This window comes from Triplophysa rosa, linkage group LG17 (genome assembly GCF_024868665.1).
Source record: "Triplophysa rosa linkage group LG17, Trosa_1v2, whole genome shotgun sequence".
NCBI lineage: Eukaryota > Metazoa > Chordata > Actinopteri > Cypriniformes > Nemacheilidae > Triplophysa > Triplophysa rosa.
In genome coordinates this window covers 7934071-7958323 of record NC_079906.1, presented here as the reverse complement: position 1 = coordinate 7958323, position 24253 = coordinate 7934071, and the positions used below count along the sequence as shown (strand labels likewise).

The 24253-nt window shown below is 37.8% G+C and overlaps 1 protein-coding gene across 1 annotated transcript in view; it reads left to right on the top strand.

Annotated features, from left to right (window-relative positions):
• The window catches only part of slc23a2 (solute carrier family 23 member 2), a 34185-nt gene that overhangs the window by 1877 nt on the left and 8055 nt on the right, over window positions 1-24253 (top strand). The window contains exons 2-8 of the mRNA XM_057356072.1: window positions 13171-13400; window positions 15573-15668; window positions 18119-18235; window positions 19429-19586; window positions 23118-23206; window positions 23288-23355; window positions 24013-24194. Of these exons, the coding sequence (XP_057212055.1) occupies window positions 13296-13400; window positions 15573-15668; window positions 18119-18235; window positions 19429-19586; window positions 23118-23206; window positions 23288-23355; window positions 24013-24194 (815 nt within the window). The 5' untranslated portion in view covers window positions 13171-13295. The remainder of the gene's footprint in view (window positions 1-13170; window positions 13401-15572; window positions 15669-18118; window positions 18236-19428; window positions 19587-23117; window positions 23207-23287; window positions 23356-24012; window positions 24195-24253) is intronic.

Here is a 24253-nt window from a genome sequence, read left to right as displayed (position 1 = left end):
TAGTTCACCAATGTGCAATTAAGCAAGATTGTTAACATCAGCTTACTTTCCTTGAAGTACTTTGCGTTGGATAAATTTAATATTAACTTGTTGTCCATGTTGCTTGCTCGTCAGAGAGATACTTTCTTTTGAAAAGCATCTACTTAAATCACACATTTAATAATTACACCATAATCTAATTCACTAGTTTGTAGGGATGTAACGATTCACTCAGCTCACGATGCGATGCGAGTCACGATTCTGATCTCACGATGCGATTTAGTCACGATTTACTCACGATTTATTTTGAAAAAATGAGTTGAAACAAATTAGAAATGAACAACTTCCCTTGCATTATTTCTTAAATGCTTCACGTTTCTTTGTATGATAAAATAATGTTTTATTTCAAATAACAAAACTAAACTGCAATTTTATAACAAATTAATAATAGAAAAAGTCTCTTTAATATAAACAAACTAATACTGTATGTGCTTTTCTTGGATTTTTTTGCATTTAAGAAATATCAGCATCCACGTTTAGATTTTCAGTGAAAATAGCGGCCCCTGCTGTTCAAAAAATGTATCGCAATTCAGTTCAAGCCTCAACCGAATTGAATCGTTGCTCATTACAACCGATTTTCAACTGGCTCACGGTGAATCGTTACATCCCTACTAGTTTGAATCACATTGTGAGTTATTCATATTTACAGTACAGCAGAACCAATGTCTTATTAATAGTATGCAACCTCAGAGTTTGAGTCCTGCCAGTAATCTTTTGTAAACAAAAAAAGAATTTAGTACGCAAGCTCAAAGACATTCAGAGTTGAATGAACTGTTTAGACAAAGAGTCATTGTGTACTGAAGCAAATCTGATTTCTGTGTCTGCGGATTCTTGTTTTGTCCTCAAATCTGGAGGCTTTAGTTTATAGCACAGGCTGTCGGTAGCAGACGGATGTTCTGAGTGGAATGCTTTGCTTAAACAAATCAGTTATTGTTGGTTTTGTTTTGACTTGATATATGAGAAAGTGAAGAGAATGCTATTTTTAATGATGTGCAGAAATATTTCATGTCACAGTTTGAATTAATCAAAATATTAGATATGTTAATTATTTAAAAAAACAATACTGTAAAGTAACATTAATAAATGTTACTTTCCATTATTAAATCAGATGATCTTCCTCTTTAAATCAGCATTTGTCAGCAGAAGTCTTGACTCATCAGTCAGAACTTGTCTAGTAGTGTTTACATAACCTTTATTGATTTCTCGCACCATAAGTCAAGGAAGAACAGTATAATTAAAACGTTGGAACCAACTGACCAAACCACATTAACAACACAGCAGTCTAATGGTCACAAAACATCCCCTGTCAGCCTTTGATGCTTTACAGATAAAACAGCAAGCACAAGAGGTTTTGAGGTCTTGCTTCTTTTTATTTCTTTTGTTGGCTGTTTTCTCTTGTCACTCGCAAAGTAAGATTTAGTTGTTAAAAGTGTTCAACCCCCTTCATTTTATTCACATTTTGTTATGCTGCTGCCTTATCTTAAACTACTTTAAATGATTTTTTTTACATTAATCTACACTCCATGCACAATAATGACAAAACATAAACTGATTTTTGACAGCTTTGCAAATTTATTAAAAATAAAAAACAAAAATAAGTACATTGCATAAGTATTCACACCCTTTTCTGGGACACTTGAAATTTAGCTCAGAAGCATTAGTTTTGCTTGTTGATGTTTATACACTTAGGTTAACTCCACTCGGTGCCAAATTCAATTGAATAAGTATGATTTGGAGCGGCACATACCTCTCTATAAAGGGTGCAACAGCTGAAAATGCATATCAAAGTAAAAACCAAGACATGAGGTCAAAAGAACTGCCAGTAGAGCTTTGAGACAGGATTGTATCAAGGCACAGATCTGGGGAAGACTTCTGAAAAAAATCTGCTGTATTGAAGGTTCACAGAAGCATGTAGCCTCCATTTATCCTCAATGAAAGAGGTTTGGAACCACCAGATCTCTTACTTGAGCTGACCTCCTGTCCAAACTGAGCCATCGATGGAGAAGGGTCTTGGTTAGAGCGGTGACCAAGAAGCTGATGATTACTCTGGTTGAGCTCCATGATCATATATGGAGATGGGAGAAACTTACAGAAGGACAAACATCACTGCAACACTCCACCAATCTGGGCTTTATGGCTTAGTGGCCAGACTCAAACCTTTGCTCAGTGAAGACACATGGAAACTTGAAATATGCAAAAACGTACTTCAAAGAATCTTTCAAACTGTCAGAAACAAGATATTCTGGTCTGATGAATCTCAGATTCATGCATCATGTCTGGAGAAAAACAAGCACTGCTCAACACCTGTACAATACCGTCTTAACAGTAAAGTGTAGTGGAAACAGCATCATGATGTGGGGGTGTTTTTCAGCTTCAGGGACTGTACACAAAATACGGAGATAATGATCATGAAAACCTAGCCCAGAACATTCAGAACCTCGGACAGGGCAGAAGGTTCATTCTCCAACATGACAATGATCCTAAGCACACAACTAAAACAATGCAAGAGTGGCTTATGGACAACTCTGTCTATGTCCTTGAGTGGCCCAGCTAGTGCTTGAACCCAACTGAACATCTCTGTAGAAACCTGAAAATGTCTGTCTACTGATGATCTCCATCCAACCTGACAGAGTTTGAGAGGATCTGAGCAGAAGAATGGCAGAAAATTGCCAAATGCAGATGTGTAAAGCTTTTCACATCATACCCAAAAAGATTTGAGTCTGTAAAGGCGCTTTAACCATTTTCTGAGTTAAGGGTATGAATACTTATGCAATGTACTTATTTTTGTTTTTGATTTTTAATAAATTTGCAAAGCTGTCAAAAATCAGTTTTTTGTTTTGTCATTATTGTGCATGGAGTGTAGATTAATGTAAAAAAATAATCATTTAAAGTAGTTTAAGATAAGGCAGCAGCATAACAAAATGTGAATAAAATGAAGGGGGATGAATACTTTTGCAAGCCACTGTATGTCATTGTGGACTGATGTCATTCTTTCTGTCCACTGTTTTCAAGACACTTTACATTTGTTGAATTTTAACTTTTACTACAAACTATCTTTGTCATTAAAAGTAATTTATAATTATATATAATAAAATGTTTTTATATCTGTATTTTGTAGTGGTGAAACGGATCACGGATGATCCGTGATCCGTGCTCTACGATTTGGAACGCATGTGACCTGTGGATTATCTGTTAAATTTATTCTTCTGATTGTTTTAGCACGCTCGCGCTCTCGCTCTCTCCATTATCTGGACGAGTACAATATTAAAGCGCATTCTCGCGAAGACTATATCTTAGAGTACATAACATGAGATCATGTAAATTACATTTCATGCAGTGTGTAATGTTGCCGTGTTTGAAAGTAAGCAGTCTGCCAAGTTGTAAATCCGAAGGTGAATGAATAACAAAGTTATTGGCTTGGAAAAAAGGGAGTCGACTCTGAATCACACAAACGAGTCGTCCCTAGTCCGAACCGTGGCGGATTTACGTCACTACATTTAGTCCCCGCCTACGTTTTGCTAGGACTGCCCGCGAAAACGTCACTCTTCTCCCCCAAACCCTGTAGCTCGTGAGCCTCATTCGCGGTAGACCAATCACAGCAGACTAGACCATCTGACTAATCACATCAGACTAGGCTAGCGGAAAGGAGGGGATTAGACAGATGAATCGCACAACGACTCATTTGAGAGTCAGTCAAGAAGCAAGGTAAGAATAACTGCCTATTATTACGAAATAATAGTGTTTTTACACCTTCTATGTACATAAACTTGTAAATTTGTAAAACTTGTAAAAATCCCTAGTTATGTACTCTTTAAGTCTCTTTAAGGACTCTTTAAGAGTCAAAACGCAAATGACGCGATTCGTGCGCAAACGCGCACCACTTCAGCAATTTTGACGCGCCGCGCACTCAAGAGAATGAGAGAAAGTCATTCGAGATACTTCATTATCGCCACTTCATAACACCCGTCACATTTATAATCTGATCGCTAGAGATCCAGTTAACAGCCGTTTACTCTGATTGAACGTTTATATCATATTTATTTGTTATACATGTTGTCATTTTTGTATGCATGCATACGTATGACATAGCCTAGAATATACATAATAATGTTAATCTGTTAAATTAATCTGTTGATATCGCCAGGGTACTTTCACAAGTTATTATTATAATAATATATATAATAATAAACTATGATGAGCATTTACATTAGCCGATCCGAAAAATAATCCGATCCGTGACCCAAAATCTGTAAAATGAGTTTTGTGATCCGTTGCACCACTAGTATTTTGAGAACGCTTTCCCTTAAGGTGAGGCCCTTTCCAACAATTTTGCTTTAACATTCACTTTCATGTTGGTTAACCAAATTAATTCAGATTCCCAAATCAGGTATACAAAACAACCTTGATGGTGCCCTTCTTACACCGAATGTGCATTTTGTCTTTAATAAAGCACATTCAAATTACACTATTTTGATTATACTAGATCTGTTATGGTTTGATATCTGATCTTATATTAGAGTATAACATTTCTACATTGACAGTTATTGATGAATGAATGAATAAATGAATGAATCGGACTTGGCTACATCTTTAAAGTTCTGATTTAGGAGTTTTAAAGTGAATGTGAGGCTCAGCATTCAAAGTCTCACTCATCTGCTGACAGAGGGTCTTCAGAGTATCCCACCTGATCAAAGCCTCTTTCCATGGGGTCACTGTTGTGATGAACTGATGCACAGAGATGCCATGGTTGTGTTCATCTAATTCATCCTTCATTGAGATGTACAGATATTCAATGGTTTGCCCTGCGCCCCCCCCCCCGCGGAGGTGAGCTGTGATTAATTAAAGCCCCTTGTGGTGGTGCAGTGGTCCTGTGATGCCGGGACCCTGCAGTGCTACTGTATTGTCACTAAACTCAGTTTACCATGGAGGGGGCTAATTAAACCGCATATTTGTGTGAATTTGGTATTAAGGAAGAATGTGTTGTGAAAGGTCAGTCTCCTAGCAGGAAGGCAAGAATCTAGCTTGAGTGATGAGTCACTGTTCAGAATGATTTGAGCAGTTTTAAAGAGGAAGTTTGTGTATGCTGGGTTTGGGGTTTTGGAGAGATAGTTTAGGGATACGGGTTCATCTAAGGATGATGATAGATAAGATTTCCAGCCAATGTTTTAAGATCAGTCCTGCGTTTGTTTCCCCTTCAAACTGTCACTGTTGTGACAACCAGTCAATGTCTAAACACAAAAGGCAACAGTGATGTAACATTTCAAGCACATGGTACGTTGTGTCCTGCAATAAATATTTTTTTTGTGTAAATACATACCACTCTGTTACATTTATATACGCCTCTTCCTGTAAAATGTCTTTTTAAACACATCATCATGAGTGTAATTAATGATGTCCATATTTTATTTTAGGGTTGCACCGATATGTACATTTTGGCCGATAACCTATCATTCTTTAACATTGGAAGTTGATAACCGATATATTGGCCAATATACAGTATCTAAATATTAATATAAAATTCCCTAAGACTGAAACAAAAGGCAAAAAGTGGACAACTGCGTATTTGAAAACATTCACTTCAGAAAACAAGGTAACCATTAGTTCTCTTTTCCCCCTGAAAATCATGTACCAAGCCCACTTTACACTAGTTAACGATTCTTTAACCTTCAAACTTTTCTGGTATATTTAATAAACAAATTATAGATATTCTTCCAGAAAAATGTTCTTAATAGCCACATGTCTAACAGGTCTCAAGATAGAAAGCATTCAGACAGCAGTCTGATTCAAACAATATGCTTTTGTTCCTATCTATATACTGTACCTACATCAGCAATGTTTTGATAATAGCAGTAAGTGAATGATCACGACAGAAAGACAGTACTGTACTGTATTTTAACTGCAAGCAGTGTGCAGATGAAGTAGTTTAACCAGAGGAGATGATTTAAAGGTGTCCTGAACTGGCCGTTTTTATTATTTTATACTGTTGTCTGAGGTCTACTTATGACGTCCTCGTGGTTTTTACATTCGAAAACGTCAAAATCAATCAATAATAGGCTATTTTCTACCCAGGTTTTGAGGCCGTCTCGACAAACGCTCTGTTTAAATGGGCGTGCCGCATTGAAGAGTAAACGCCCACTGCTATGATTGGATAGCAGTTTGCGTAGTAAACTTAGTTGGAGCCTTCTGTGAATTTGGTTAGACGCATAACGTTAGGTTACACATTATCAGGACATATCAAGCGATCTCTAACAAAGAAATAGTGACGCATAGTACATATGTTTTACTCACATAAGATTGCTGCGCCATTCCTTTTGGATCCAATATTGACTGCACAGCACTGCTTTTTCATTTTAGTCTTTCTGCAAATCCAGCGCCTTGTTCACAAAGGAATCCACGGTGAAATGACGCAAACAAATGCTCAATGTTTCACCCACGTGAGCAGGAACGTACTTAAAAATAAACTTCAACCACGCATTCCTAATATCAGAATCTGAAGGAATTCTGTGTTCTTCCACGACCAGGCGCTGCACAATGTTGCATGTTTGTTGCTTGGTCGCTCTAAATAAAAATAACAGTGAAAGAAAATAAGGACAAGACTAAAACAAACCTTAAAATGCAAATTCTTTATATATTTGATAAGACCAAAAATTCTTTAAATCTGCAACAGACCATTTATTAAGACCTTAGTGCCGAGGCTTTTTGATCTAAGACCAAACGACAAGCATAAAAGCGCTTATTAATAACAAACATGGCAACACAGCAAAAGAGCGCTGTGTGATGGAGCGTTCCGAGCATAAACGCAACACGGCGCATATCAGCAGTTTAGTTTAAACTGATGGACAAAACGAATCTTTAGCAGAAAAATATGTCACTATGGTTACCAGTTTGTCAGTCATCACAAATGCGGTAGTGTGTACTATGTGTGGTTAAAGTCATTCGCTAACCGGTGGGCGGGGCTAGAGATGTAGTCGTTGATATTCTTCTGTGGAGGCGGTGTTCAACCTATCTTTAGATAGGTGCATTCCAGGACCTGGGGTTCGCTGAGCCTGGTGTCAATAACGGTTGTAATCTCAGTAACAAGGGTGTTTTCAGTTCTGACACTTACAGGATGTTCGCTTGAATACGATTCCCTCTTATACAACAAACGCTCGGGTTAAAATCGAGGTTTTAATTCATCGCCTCTTTAAGATTTATCGGGTATAATTTATCGGCCTAAATTGTATTATCAGCCGATACTGATAACATAAAAAAACATTAATTTATCTTGCATCCCTATTTTATTTAGTAGACTTCGGAACTCCACAGATCATAAACATCTGTGAATATGATCATGAAAATGACAACTTCTTACTGCAGTTTATGAAAAGATGATAGACATTAAACTAAATGTGGGAAATTTATATTATATATTAAAGTTAGTGATTTTATTTTTGACATATTACATTGAATTAATTTAAGTTTTTTTTTGTTCCTATTAATTTCTCGCAGTGTCTCATAAGTTTTGACAGCTGTATTTTCAGCTCTGCTGAACAAGATGTAAAGTAAAATGGCAATAACGCTAGTTTTGATTTGTCTCTTTTATGATTGCATTGAGGAAGCACATCAGTTAGTGTCAGCTCTTTTCTGTTAGGGGTGAAGTTATCTCTTGAAGAGTTTGCAGATTTCTAGTTTAAAGAAACCATAAAAAGAGCAAAAGTGAACCTGAACTTGGCACTTTATTACAACTGTCATTCACACACGCTTCCTGTCTTCCATCATCTCCTGTGGGCATGTGTACATGTGATATGAGCCCATTGTGGGGCTTCATATAAATTGACAAATTGGGTGAGAGGTGAATGTTTATTACAACAAGGTATAATGTAATTTGAATCATTATATTTCATTTAGTCAAAAACACTTAAATAATAAGATATTGCATTAGAGGATCTAATTCATTTAGTTTTGATATTAAAGGAATAGTTCACCTTCAAAAAGAAAATTGTCATTATTTACTCACTATGTTGTCATTTTAAACCTGTGTGATTTTTCTTTCTTCTGCAAAACACAAAAGAAGATATTTTGAAAAATGTTTGTAACCAAAAATTGTTGCTCCCCATTGACTTCTATTTTATGGACACAAAACCAAGTCAATGGGGGCCAACAGTTTTCGGTTCTTTTGTGTTCTGCAGAAATCATACAGGTTTGAAATAATGACAGAATTTTTATTTTGAAGGTGAACTATTTCTTTAAGGTAAGCATGAGATTTGTAACATTTGGGTAGTTGACAAATAAACCATACATGTGTCCTATGGTGTGACAAAAATGTAGAAAGCAATGAAGATAAATCTCACTTAAGTAGGGTATCGTTTGAATTTTAGCAATTCCGATTCCACTTAATCGATTCCGATTCTTATCGATTCCCAGTTTCGATTCCACAATTGAAGTAAAACGCTTAGAAATCTACCTGCATGGTCATTTAGCCTGCTAATGGACTGGTTTGCAAATATATATATATATTTATGAGCACTGTTTTGTGTACATATACACATAGCAACCATGTTTTGTCAGATTTTTTACTATTTGTATTACCATAGTTTAAATACATCATGGTTAAACTGTAGTTACTATAATTAAACTATGGTTAATTCGTGGTTACTGTGCTTTCTGCAAATACTATAGTTAAACTATGGTTAAACTACTGTTAAACTAAATCTGGAAAATGTTTATCAGTGTTAATTTATGGGGAGATTGATTTAATAGAATCAGTTAAAACCCACATAGGTGCAGCCATCAACTTTGAGATGCAACTGGTAGGAAAAGACTCATTTCATTTTGTCACTGCACAGGCTGTTCATAAGATTGTGTATGAATTGTAAGTTGTTTGTTAGCAGTTTAGCATTTGATGTGCCATGCACGTGCAGCATGTTCATGTTCAACTGATTTAGTGGTTCTGATTAACTGCTATGTAAATATATACCTTGAATTATTCTCATGATATTGTTTGTTGTTGAAATGAGTAAAAGAATAATGACTATAAATTATATTCAGCTAAAGCTAAACATCTATAGTTGTTGGCTGGGAGATCAAATAAATCTGTATCGTTGAGCAAGATTGTCGTTGAGTTATTCCTTGGACACTCAAGAGTTGATTGAAGCCTATTTCAAGTTTGGGCAGACATTGAAGCTACAAAATTCATGGGAAACTTGACAGTTACTATAGTAAAATTCTGGTTAACTTCCCAATGGCTTTTATTGAGATATCAGCAGATCACAAGTTAACATGCACATTTCCCAAAAATATGCACACAGGAATTGGTAAGAGGAATTAAAATTTGTATTTAAAGTATCTGATTCCTAGGCCTGTACGATAATTTATCACGATACCACTAAATCCTATTGTAATCGAGCTGGCTGCGATATGCAATGTGTCGATATTTTTTTTAATGCGTAGCTTGTCCGTGAAGCACGGCGCTGGGATCAGTAGGAAATGCTGCTCGATCTAAAAGCAGTGCGAGTTTGAGTCGCTTACAATGTGCATTTGAAAAAGCAACACCCGTCAAACATGATCATTATAAATATACTTTATTATCATTAAAATACCTGATGAGGCTTGAGTAACCGTGATAAAAAGATGTCCATAGGCATTTCCTAGATTCTAGAGCGCGTTATGGTCTTCTTCTGCAGCGCGTATTTGGAGTTTCGACAGGAGAGCGCCCTCTGTCTTTCGGATGCAGCAGCATTTTCCCGTACTTCACTCAAAAGCTGTGCATAAATCACGTGATATTCATCGTCGGTTAATCGCGACATCCCTACCGATTCCTATTCTTTTCGATTCCGATCCGATTCCAAACCTTTCGATTCTGAATTGGAATTGATTTTCTATTCCCAACCCTACCCTTAAGTGCTAAATATAAATATTAATAATATAAAAGGATATATTAACAGTTTTTCTACATTTTTGCTGTCACACCATAGGACACGTTTACAGTTTATATGTCAACTACCCATTTAGGACTGTCAAAACCTGCATCTTTGCATTGTCACAGTGCAGTAGGTCTTTTCTGTGCATGGTTTTATTTAGCTATTTTATAGTTTATAAAATGTTCCCAGTAATATACAATTTCAGATATGGTACCATGATTTACTATAATTTGGTCACTTAAAACAAAATATTTAGATTTATGGCCCTACGGTGCTTCCTTAAAATGTCATTTTCAATGTCATGTTCTCCACATCTCTCTCAGTGGCCTTCACAACTGACCATGTGCCTGTCTGCCTGGCAGATGTTTTGACATTATGGCTGGTGGTGGCTTGCAGAATTGAGCTCTGTGTATGTTTTGTCTATAAATATGTAGTTTTTAAGTGTCTAGGTTTAGAAAGCTGTAATTATGAGATCATTTAGGGTGACCAAATTGAAGTGTGTGATTCAGACGCTAATCGCCAGTGTGGCAGCACATGACTTCATTACACACAGGGAACAGACAGAACTGCACTGTCACCAGACATTGTGGGGAAAACAGTCGCTGTAGCTCTCTGGACAATAATAATTATCAGTCATAAGGAATCTTTCAAGCAACTTGTCTTTAAAATCTCTTATCGTGTCGTAGTATAAAACACTTACAGGGTTTGTTTTTGGTAATAATTGTGTCCCGGTGAGATGGTGATCTCTGGGTTTAAGGTTTCTATTTTGAAGTTCAAGATTGATATTAGAAACCCTCTTCACCTCAGTTGAATAAATGTTTGTGTGGTTCAGATTTTTTCCACCTCTCCAGGCTGTCTTTAGTTCAACATCAGGCCTCACTCACGGGTGTGAAATATATTTGCTCTTGTTTTTTTTTATTTTCAGAAATCAATCTGCTTGGATAAACTACCTGACGAAATATTCCCATAAATCCATAAAGTAATCTTTAATTTCTTGTTGTTTTGCACAATCTTGAGCCTTTTCGAGGTTAAGCTAGAAAACAGAAGTTTAATGCTTCATTTTTATGTAGTAGGTTTTGGCTGCTAATAACACCTGTCTCCTCTATATTGTCTTTCCTTTCTCATTCCTTTTTTCATCTCCCCTCCTCTGTCTCTTTCTTTTCCATTCTCTGTCGCTGTCTTCTCCCAGTATAACTCCTCCCCCACAGATGCTTCCAGCTGACCTGATTGGTGGGAGTGATGTTTGAACTAGGTACTTATTTCCTTACTGTCCCCAGCTGCCCTCCAACACCTGATTTCTAAATAGTCAATAGACCTAAACTATCAAAGATATCTGCTATCAGTTTTGCTTTTGGCACTCTGTGAACCTGCGGAGTAAACAACTTTTTAACTTTTTACTGCAGTATATAAAAAGTGATACACATTTAGAGAGTAAATGTGGGAGTTTTGCTCACATCATTATTTTGTTAATGAGAAGTTGTAAATAGTGATTTCATATTTGATATAAAAATAGCGCTTTCAATATGCCCTTCTGTGTTCCGGACTTGACTGTGGACCGCAAACTCTCGCAACGCAACTAATCAAATCTCTGGGTAGCATCCGAAATGCCAGCATAACCAATCAGAAAGAAAGAAAATAATTGTATTAAAAAAATATATTTATAGACCCAATTCATTACATTTTTACATTTATATAGCACTTTTCTGCCTGGGTACTCAAAGCGCTTTTACATGGAAAGGGGGAATCTCCTCAACCACCACCAATGTGCAGCATCCACCTGGATGATGCGACGGCAGCCATATTACGCCAGAACGCCCACCACACACCAGCTTATTGGTGGAGAAGAGACAGTTTTTGAACCAAGCCAATTGGTATACATGGGGATGATTAGGAGGCCATGATGTTTAGAGGCGAATGGGCAAATTTGGCCAGGATACCGGGATTACACCCCTAATCTTAATCGAAGGACATCCTGGGATTTTTAATGACCACAGAGAGTCAGGACCTCGGTTTAACGTCTCATCCGAAGGATGGTGCTTTTTGAGAGTATAGTGAGTGTCCCCGTCACTATACTGGGGCATTAGGACCCACACAGACCACAGGGTGAGCACCCCCTGCTGGCCTCACTAACACCTCTTCCAGCAGCAACCCATTTTCCCAACAGGTCTCCCATCCAGGTACTGACCAGGCTCAGCCCTGTTTAGCTCCAGTGGGCAACCAGTCTTGGGCTATAGGGTGATATGGCGTCGTTTATCATCGTTATATCATCGTTTTCACGATCGATCGGCGTTGTCGTGTGAGTACTCGAGTACTCGTGCCCATCCCTAAAACATTTGAATGTGGCCTCAGACTTGCGCTGTATTATATGTTGGTCACATGATCAGACATCTTGTTAGTATTGTAAGAGTTAGGCACATTGTGTGGTGAAGTCTGACTGAAGTCTGATTTTGTGGACACAGATGGTTCATAGATACCAGACAGATGTGATTGCCCTGGAGTTCAAGGGTGCAGAGAGAGAACATGGGCAGTAGGGTGAGGGACACAGCTGTTGGTGGTGTGATATCTAATCAGCGTCATTATTCATGAAAGGCCACATGAAAACTAAACAGGACATGACGGTTACGAAACTAAACAGCAGCCACTGATAGTGTACTGACCTTCCCTCACCACTCTCTCCCTCCCTCCCTTTCTCTCTCTCCTTAGTTCTATGCCAGTGTTTTGCATGTTTTCCATCTACCCTGACTCATCTTCATCATCCATCTTCCCAATCTTTCTTCTGTCCTGCAGTTTTCATCTCCTATGTTTTATTTATTGGTTTACTTGGTTTGCTTCATTCTTATATATTCTTATGATCCATTTGACTTGTTTTCTGAGCTATATCACACGTATTGTTACTGTAACAAGTGTCTTCAGGTTGATCCAGAAATACACAAATGATCTGTTCCATTAGAAGTGGAAAAGTAACTTTGCGTTACTTAACAGACTTAAAAACTATAATTTAACAAATACATTTATTTATTAAGATTTTCACATTTACATACACACCTTTTTCTCTTAAATGGCCAAAGATGTTCTCTTATCGGCCAATGCTAATAATCTTAAAATGAGCAAATAAAGGTTATAACATTTTAACTGTTGAATTATTGTTTTATTGACCTGAGAGTAATCCCATGTTTAAAGATACAGTAAGTCTCTTTTAAAGAGCTCATGTATTTGTGTTGTTTCACCTCAGATGATCTGGCTGGCCAGTCGGTGGAGCATGAAAGAGTGCTGACGGGCAAAGCAACAGCGTATCTACCGGCGCTCGAGCGTGAGAGGAGGAGCGCAACAGAGGAGGAGAAGGAGGAGAGGGGAGGAATGGGTGTTGGTAAAAACACCACTTCCAAATCCATGGACTCCACCGCAGAGCCTTGCAAATATGAGGAGGAGACCAAAAACAGTGCACATTTCTACCCCATCCCAGTGAGTGTGTGTATAATCTTAGCGGTAAAGCTTGTCATTACATTCAGTCTGACATTGAGTGTGTATACGTGTGTCAGCAGCACGTGTGCACGGTCACATGCAGGGTTAAGCAGCACAGCATTTTTTTGAAACGGACATTTTAAGTAAGTGGCTTTTATAATCCAGTCTGGCTTTCCAGTATTGTGTCAAGTATAAGGAAACCACAAGCAGTGAGAAACATCAAACTTCAGCGCATACACAAACATTTACAATTTCACACAAGTTATAAATCTAATTATAGCCTGCAGTTTGTGTTTGTGTTTGTTAGCTGTTCATGGTGGACATGTGGGTCCAAACACCAGGTTTTGTTTCTCTTCACCCCAGGGAGAGTTTTTTTTAAAAGCAAACCGAACTCGGCATGAAATGACCCACAGCTATGTTTCTTCTTTGTATATTTGTTGTTTTTAAAAAATGTGATGGTGTTTGGATACATTTTAGGTAGGTAGCAATATAATACATAATTCTATGTGTGTACCATGTGTTGGAGCTGTTGGAAGAGATTATACTGTTTGTGGGTTTTTTGCTTCAAGTCTTTCTACAGAATGACCCTTTATCAGTAAATCCACTATGGGCTGTGCTGTAATCTCTGTGACCTCATGTTTACATTATTTGCTCATTTGTTTGAAGACACAAGTGTCACACCCGTGAAGATTATTACACGATAACTTTAAGACAGTTGTTTAGTTCAGTTCAGTTGAACGTATTCTTGGATGTAAATGGGTGTTTGTTACACAGTCACTTCTGCAGTCACGTGACGTTCAGACAATAATACGGTGCTGGTACTGTGATGTAACAGATGTTAATACCATGGTACCGAATATACCACACTTTTACAATGTTAAACCACAGTATAATTATTCTTATACACACCAAAAGTAGGTTGTCATTGTTCTACCATGCCTAATAAAACTATGGTAGTACAGAGCAAGGTTAGTGTAGTTTACTAAAATTATTAAAACATTTCTGTTATTTGAAATCAAATCAAATATTGTCTTAAATATTATAAGAAAAACGAAACAAAATTTTAAAATGTTGCCTCGGCAATAAACTGAAATAAGTCTAAGTTGAAGCACTAAAAAAAATGACTGAAAATAAATAAAAGGTACACAAACTTATAGCAACATAAATATACATTTGAAAAAAATGCTAAAAATTTGACCGATTTTACAAACTAAAAGTAGAATAACAAAGGCTAATTCAAATTATTAAAAGGATAGTTCACCCAAAAATTTAAATTCTGTCATCATTTACTCACCCTCAGATTGTTTCAAACCTGTATAAATTGTTGAACACAAAAAAAAGATATTTGGATGAATGTTAGCAATTTTCTGTTCTGGGACACTACTACCGTAGTAGAAAACAAATATTGTATATTTTTTGTTCTGTTAAACACATAATTAGATATTTTGAAGAATTTAGGAAAACAAACCATTCTGAGGCACTACCATTTAATTTCTCCTACTATGGTAGTCAATGATGTCCCAGAACTGAAAATTGCTAACCTTCTTCCAAACATCTTTCTCTGTGTTCATCAAAACAAAGTAATTTATACAGGTATGAAATTACGTGAAGGTGAGTAAATGATGACAGACAGACTTTCATTTTTGGGTGAACCATCCCTTTAATAAAACAATAAAAATGAAAACAAAACTAAATTAACTTTTGTGTTATGGACTTTTCTGACTGACATGATGTCTTATGAGAAATCTGCCAGTACAGATAAGGCTCAAGGCTTTTGTTTCACTGAACTTCTCCTTAAATTCTGAATCCTATGGTCCCTTTTATGTCAGCATAACCCTGAAATGTGAACTGTGTCCTGGTGGAGTGGGTGCGGTAGGTCTGGCCAGCTCATGGGTCGAATGTCATGAGGTTGTGTGGCGAAGCAAATTGCCTGTCACTGAATCTCTGGCATTTGAATCTGGCACATACAACCAAAGCAAACCCAAGTACTGTAAGTGTTCCTTCCTGTTATGTGCAACCCCCCCTCCCCCCATTTGTATTGTTTTGTTTTTTTCTATGAAGGCACCCACATCCAATTTTGAGACATAACAATAGCACAGGTTGTATCAATTTCCCGTCTTTTATTTCTTGGTGAACTTCTGCTCTTTGGTCACATGTCTGCGTGTTTGGCAGGTGGTTAACGGGGTTGTCCAGACGCCTGGAGATCAAGACACTGAAGACACGGAGCTCATGGCCATTTACGCCAAAGACAGCCAGAAGGAGGACAAGGTGAGTTTTCACTGTCACCTCTCAGCTGAGCGTTTCCTATAATTCCAAAGCTTGTTACCTTTTTTGTATTCGGAAGCTGGTTGTGTTGATGCACGCTGTACACAACCAGGGATGCTGGGCACCTTCTGCAAGTTCACTTGAATCTTGATCTTTTGGTTTATAATCTATAAACAGCTCCAGGATAGAATATAGTTGGCTATACAGATGCCACTCAGACTCAACATTAACCTGTTTGGCCATGGCTCTGGAAGGGTAAACTTCCTCTGAGGTCAACACTTGTTTTGCATTAGTGGTTTATTTGAGTCATTACTCATCCTGAAAAGCGTGTGTGTGTGTGAGGTCAGCCATTGTAAAAGTCGCATAGTTTACCTTCTCTCTTCAGTTTCAGCATCAAATGGGTAGTTCACCCAAAAATAAAAAATTCTGTCATCATTTACTCGCCCTCAGATTGGTCCACACCTGTATAATTTCTTTGTTCTGTTGAACACAAAGGAAGATATTTGGAAGAATGTCAGTAACCAAACAGATCCCATCCCCATTGACTCCCAAATTATTTATTTTCCCTACTATGGCAGTAAATGGGGGCTGAGATCTGTTTGGTTACTGACATTCTCACAAATATTTCTCCCAAGTTTCAAATAAAAATATTGTTTCTATATGTATTTATTTGCAGAAACAGGTCGAAATAACAGAAAATATGCCCTGTATTTTTTCAGAACTCAAATACTGCAAAGAAAACAAGTTCACGTTCACTTTAAGCAGTACAACAGTAATATTTGTACATGTTTGGGAATAAATAAGTTAAAACATTTTTTTAATGTGATAACCTGGGTTTTTATCACAGATTACAAATGTAATATGTACATATGTGTCTTGTCATGCTGTCAGTCGCTGTTGAATGACTTTGTCACTCCTGAATTCGATTTTGTGGTTATTCAACAGACACTGAACTTGAATGACCACAATACATCTAGAAATGATGATTAAATGACAATTTGGAATGGTCTCTTAAGTTTTGTTCCGCGGCTGAATATGCCGTCCTGTCATTTTGTTAGGAAATCTTTTTAGTCTCGATGTGGCTCTAACAGAGTACCTCAGTCATTGTGACTCGGCACTTTTTCCTAACAGGAAGAACAAGGTTGTGAGGTCACAGCAACCAGTGGAATTTCCTCAGTGTTTACAATGCTGATGCAACACACAGATTTTATCTGTCTCACTGGTTCTGGTTTTCTGTTGTACATATCAGTCTAGTAAGTTACTGGATTTGAATCCATATTCGAGTTCTGTGGAAACAACATAAGTGTCTAAAACATAATTGCTGAGATAATTAGCGAGTGACTGTTGTCTCACTGCAACACACAATAACATGTTTTGTCACTTTTACATTGCGCTTCACTACACAAACTCTGTGTATTTACATGTATGCATTTGACATTTTTATCCATAACTACTTATAGTTAGACTAATTATACTTCTAGTCAGGTTTAACATTTTGTTTAGAATATGCGTTCCCTGGGAATTGAACCTGTGCTATGTATATTCATAAGACTTTTTGAACATTGAATTATGTCATAAGATGTTTGCATTCGTTAACATTTTTAAATTCAAGAGATTATTTTTACTTATTACACTGCTCATTTGAGCATCTGATTGGCCAGTCGTGACACTCCAAGGGTTGTTATTTTCAAATAACAACCGCTCAAAACTAATAACACCCTGCAACCCGGATGCTGCAAATCATTTTGAGAGGGGCAGTTTAATTTTACACAAAAATTAATTATAAATAACTTCTATTTTAACTATTTTAATAACATATATGACATTTATATTTACAAATGATTAAACCAAGTTTGAACGTCGTTTCTTACTTTAAAACCGAAACTAAATGGCTTTTCCTAGCGGAAGGTCTGCATTGCATGCAAAATGTTTCAAATTCGCATTTCATGTCTAGTTTCATGTCTAGTGTGGCAAGTAGCTGTGTAATAAGCGGGATAATGTACAAGCAGCCGGCTGTTATCGCGAAATAAGCCCCGACAGTGTGATCAGGACCCGACGCGAAGCGGAGGCAGCCGGTTGTATTTCTGCGATAACAACCGGCTACCTGTACATTATCCCTTACATATAAACAGCAATGAAATTGTATTTTTGCAGTGTTTTTTAATCACTGATTCAAACCTGAACAGTTGACATCCCCATTAGGTTTTCTGTCCATTTCTGCAAATTAGAACCAATTTTATCGATCCAAAAACTTAGTTCTTTTTCAGGATGCTTTCATTTAGATGCACTGATTTGCTGCTGGTGTAATCTGAATCAACAGCAGTTTTGTTTGTGTTCGTGCTGATGCTGTTTATAGTGCATTACTCTCGGTGAACTTCTCTGGAGTCCAGATCGGTTACCATAGCAACCGCCCGCAGCCTGACTTCTATGTTTCCTGTGCTCCTCTGCTCCAGTGCTCCATATCAGAGACGATGGATAGTGCGGACTGCGCGGACGCCAGGAGAATGGAAATGATATACACCATTGAGGACACGCCTCCCTGGTACCTGTGTGTCTTCCTGGGTTTACAGGTACTAGCGCACATATTCACACACATGCCGTATCATTTACCTATTCATGTGTAGAGAGATGTGTCCTGTACAGTTAATGTTTCATATCAGCTTTGATTTGTTTAAAACTTTACAGCAGTGCCTTCAACAGTCAATAAGTATTTTTTACTTTCAAGAACATTTTTAAATATCTGTATTTTATCAGAATGTTTTTCTTTGGAAAAAAATATTTCGCTACATTAAAAGGCTTATATCATACTTTTTACTCTACTACATTTAATAAATAATTGTTTTCATAGCTTTTAATACTGAAGTACATTAAAATCCAGTACTTTCCTTTACGAAGTATTTTTACTTTTGAAAATGTAAAAGTACTAGATTTTTCAAATGAACTTAATTACTGTATTAAAGGTAAAAACATGTAAATGAAACATTGATGAAATATAGTTTAGTAAACCATATGATATATTCTTTAAAATGTAGTGTAGTATTTTTTTCCAAAGTAAAAGCACTCTCGTAAAGTACATATACTTGAAAAATCTACTTGAGTAAAAGTAAAATACTTAAGTGCTATACAACAGAACTGTTTGACAACTTTACTGCAATGACCATTGTCAGAAATTAACTTTTTCATAATCCTTAATAAATGCAGCTCATTGTATTTGATGTCAAATACTTTAGTTTGTTACTGATATTTATATATTTAATCTGTGTTTTTGTCTGTTTCTTGTGGCATTTTTGCTCCGGTTGATCTGTTTGTAGCAAAGCTCAATAAAACGGGAAGGAAGGAGGCGAGAACCGGCGAACATTCAAACATATTTAATCAAAAATAAATAAACAATAAACCGCATTAAAACAGGCCGGCAGCCCCTCACGGACGACTGCCGGCCACACGAACGTAAACAAAACTTAACTTCCGGGCCCGGTCCTCTCTCGTCGGCAGTCCCGTCGCTCGTCCTCTTATGCTCCCGAGCTCCCCCGTGAGGCATGCGGGACCGGTGCGCGTACAGCTGTTACTCATTATCACTCACGCCACCGGCCCCGCCTTCCTGCCCCACGGCTCTCGTCCCGCCTTCCTCGCTACACTGTTCTAACCATGTTTAGGACTTAACAAAATGTATGACTTTACAGCAATGACTTAAAACGTTCGAAAACACATAGACAAAGTATAATCTGATCATTTTTTGTCTTTAACATACCATTTCTCTCCTCAGCACTATCTAACCTGCTTCAGTGGAACTATTGCTGTGCCATTCCTGTTGGCTGAAGCCATGTGTGTGGGATACGACCAGTGGGCCACCAGTCAGCTTATTGGCACCATTTTCTTCTGTGTGGGCATTACCACCCTGCTGCAAACCACTTTTGGGTGCCGGTGAGTGTGTGTGTGTGTGTGTATATCTGTGTTTACAGGTTTTCTATACACCAAATGTCCCCACAAGGGACCACTTTCATTAATGGAGATTGATAAATAAATAAAAAATGTATGCTTATTTGAAAATGCAAAAATGTTTATGTTGAGGGTGAGTGTTTAGTTTAGGGGAAGTGGAGGGTTAGGGGACAGAATTTAAAGTTTGTATTAGCAACCCAGAAAAGTATGTATGCAATGTCAACCTTAAGCTAAAAAGAATCAAGATTTTTCCCCAAGGTTTTTACCATACTGACATGTCATATTCAATGTTTGGTCAAAGATATGAATATTAACAAGATGCGCCACTGCCATTACAATGAAAGGGGAGGATTGATCCTTCATTAGGAACAGTGTAGTGATTAAGACATCTGAATGCTTGCTCACAATGGCAGAGCGTTAGTAACAGGTTGCGATTTACGCATATTGCGTAAATCTCTCTTGTTCCTGGGTTGGGTGGGCAAGTTGGAACAAGGACGATGTGAGCCGAGAACATCATGACCTACAGGCGGTGAATGAAAAAAATTAAAAGCAAGAGGTGTTAGTTATTGGGTCAGACAGAAATTGGCACCATTTTTTGGAGGGCTGGTTTTCCCCCGGTATGTCTGGGCATGTTTTGTGGATTTGGCATGATCTTGTGATATAATCGCACTGTTAGGTCTGACCCAGTCTCGTTATGAGCAATTTGAAAGAAAAATGTAATATTTTATAGATTTGCTCTAAATTGGCATGTTTTACGACTTTTGAAAGCCTAAAAATGAATGGTAAGCCCAGTCCCAGATGTCTTTTTGTTTTTCCCCAAATCGGTTTTCTCTTCCTCTTTTTAACACTTTTCATTTTTTTTGTCTTGTATTTGATTTTCTCAATTTCTGTTTTACTTTCTTCTGTTCTTCCCCTAATAGTAACGCAGTGACCCAAATTGTGTTGATTTAATTCATTCATTTTGTTTTGTGATAAGGAAGGTCGTTCCTGCCATCTGGAGTTGATCTGCTGTCTTTTTTGTATAGCACCAGCCACAAAACGCAAGCTTGTAGCTACATTTCTGTCCTCCTTTTCAAAGGCCACTTTCCTGATACGGACCATCAGCCTTGGGTCTTCTCTCTTAAATCTTTTCCACCGCCTCTTAACTCACCTAGACGAGCAACGTTTCTTGAAAAAAAAATGTGGAAGAGAAAATGATAAGGGGATTTCATGCGGTTTCACACGGTGCCCAAGGTGCTTTCGTTGGAACAAAATCAAGTTCTCGGTTGGTCATGTAACAGGACCTCTTAAGAATATGGGTCATTTCAGTTTTAGCTCTCTGGGAGTCTTTGTTGTTTTTCTTACTGTTTTGGCCTGAGAGATCGAATGAGATTTGGTTCAAACTCAAAGGTGATTTAAAAGTCTGCCTCCTTTTCGGACTAATTGCTGAAAGGGTAATATTTTAGGCCAGAAGCGCATGGCATGCCCAGAATATCTGCCTAGTCAAATGCCGGATATCACAGAACAGTTTGATTTCATGAGCTCTTCACAGACCACATCAAAGTGACTTGGAAAGAGCTTTGCAAGCTGACTCTACCATAACCAGATCTAAGTTTTTCTTTTTAAAATAAAAAAAATGTAATAATAAAAGTATACACCAGAAATACGATTCACTGTGTTTATAACTATCATCATACTCCAAATTCTTTAGATGATTTAAAACTATAAGGTGGACCAGCTGTTGGTCTGTGCGATCAGTCCTGTCTTTGCGTGGGTTAGCCACATCATTTGAGTTGATTTGAATAAGGATCAAGTAAATTTGATAACGCAAATGAGAATACGAGACTCTTACAAAATAACACGTGCGTCTGTTTTTTATCTATAGACCTTGGGTTCAAGTCTAAACTCTGTTTTGTAAGCACCATTTAAAGAATTCAGGAGTTTTTCCCAACGTACTGTAATTCCAAGTGTTTTGCCGCTGTATCAGTGTACTGGACGGTTTGAATAGATGTTGCAATATAATACAAGACTTGAAACCCCCATTGAGGAAGCAGGTGGTGAAAGTGGTTAAAGAGTATGTTACTATGGAAAATAAGATATTTGGAGATCTCGTGTGATGGGCAGTATGAGATTCTGGGAAAGTCAATGATCACTTCTGTGTTGGTCAAACCTTGATGAAAAACAGAAGAACTGTTACCAGCAGACATGCTTATTTGTGTTGTGTGGTATAGAGTCATGGTTGAATCTGGTATATTTTGGTTAGTATCCCTTTAAATGGGATAGTTTCACCCAAAATAAAAATGTTTTCATCATTTATTCACCCTCATGTTAATCCAAACCTTTATGACTGACTTTATTCTGCTTATTAGAACACAGAAGATATTGGTAACAACATTGGCTCCCATTGACTTCCAGTATAAACAAAAACCACGGAGACATTCCTCATAATATCTTCTTTTGTGTTGTATTCATATAGGTTGAAGGAGGAATAAATGAGGACAGAACTTTTATTTTTGGGTATCCCTTTAAGACATGGTCTGTTTTAGATCTGGCACTTTTTTATGACCGGTCTGCCTCCTGCATCATCTGATGCAAGCTGAATCATATGATCTCTGTTCTGACGTCACCTGCTCAAGGCACATGTTGTCTCCAGGGAAACGTGAGCGAAAGAAAGGAAATGAAGAACAGAATGGAAAGAACAGGATGATTGCTGCCGTCAGTCTTGTGTGCCAAGTCACTTTTTAAGCAATGTGTGTGCGCGGTCTGCCTATACCTGTATGTTTGCCCGTCTCGTCTTCCTTAAATTACCTTCTCCATTGACAAGAGTCACAGTGGCCCTCTTATTCCCTGGCAACTTTGCATCAAGTGTTCTTGAGGACAGAAGGAGAACAGGACATTTGAAAATCAAAGGCTTAATTTTTGTTAAACGTTTTTTTTTCCCATGCACATGGACTTTAAAGGCTGCGTCAATGACGGTGTGTTTTAAGTGTTTGTATGTGTGTGTGTGTGGAGACATCTAGTGACCAAAATCATGTATGACTGGCTTATGAGTTTATGAATCATTACTTAATGAGATAGTCAAAATGCTTTGAAAGTAAATGACAGAATTTTCATTTTTGTGTGAACTGCCCCTTAAAATGAGTTTGCAGTCCATGCACAGTTCTTGTGTTTTTTTTATTATAAAATATTGAGTTGTTATATAGCTAGTAGTGTGATAAGTTTTTTTTTTAATCTATTTTAAATTCTTTCACGTCGTTCTATTATTCACATGATATTTGCAAATCACTTCAACCTAAAACGAACCGTTTCAAAGGCACATTTGTTCAAAGATCTGACATCACTGGGATTTACTGGTGTTGAAGGGAATTAAAGGTTTGACCTCATAATTGAGTTAAGCGCTCTGCTCAGAGGAAGGTGATGACTGTTGTCTTATCCACAGATTGATGCCTCCAACGGGCGAGTGTATTATGTGTTTTTGCATGCGTGTTGTTGTTGTTAAGTGATCAACTAATGCATTTATGTGTGTTATGCCTCCAGACTTCCACTGTTCCAAGCTAGCGCTTTCGCATTTCTCGCCCCGGCGAGGGCCATCCTGTCACTGGACAAATGGAAGTGTAATTCAACAGGTACGGGTTGCATGCACAAGAACACGCTCCTGGACACGCTGTACTGAAACCCGTAATCTGATTGTCATGTGCTCTGTACAGCTGTTCCTGTATTGAATGACACAGTGCTGCTGCACACAGAAGACATCTGGTATCCTAGGATACGAGAGGTGAGTTATAACAGAAAGACATGAGAACGCAGGCTGAAAGGTGGAAAATGAAAATAAGGGTGTGAGGAACAATAACATCAGATCACGAAAGAAGCAAATATAAAATATTTGTGTGCATTTTAATGTGTAAGGGATTCATATGTTGAGCGGTTTTATATTGATGCTGGTTTTGCAAGCAAGTTAGATATGTACTTTGCCTTGCATCGCAAATACTCCACAAATACTTTGGTACGAGCCCTTAAGAAAGCTCGCCTCATTAAACATTGTGTTGTTTATCTGTCTTTTAAAAGGAATTAGTGTTAACCGATATTGATTCTTGATCCCAGTTGAAACCGTAGCAAAGCAAATTAAACCAAGTTAGATTAAATGGAGTATTAAACTGGCTGGAGGTCTTTGTCAATGACGGCGTACAACCTTAATCTCCTTTAACCTTTAATGTTTTCTTCTTTTGTATTGCATGTCCCTTTGTCTTTTTGTTTTGTTTTTTGCAAATATGCGGAACACAATTTGCTCAGATTTGTCATACGTTTGTCTGTGCTAATGTCTTGGCTGTAGTCGTCCCTCAGGCAATAACAGGATGCTGACAGATCTTGCCATAGTGTCTACACATTTCAAATTTTCTCCAAAAAGTAACTTTTTCTTTCTCTCTTTATGTAGATCCAGGGTGCTATAATAGTCTCCTCTCTAATCGAGGTGGTCGTAGGGGCCTTGGGTTTGCCGGGTGTCCTGTTGAAGTATATTGGGCCGCTCACCATCACACCCACTGTCACTCTGATCGGTCTCTCTGGCTTCCAGGCAGCTGGAGAGAGGGCTGGCAAACACTGGGGCATCGCCATGCTGTGAGTACAGCAAACACACGCATGCCCGCATACACGCTGGCCTGTTTACTGCGATATCG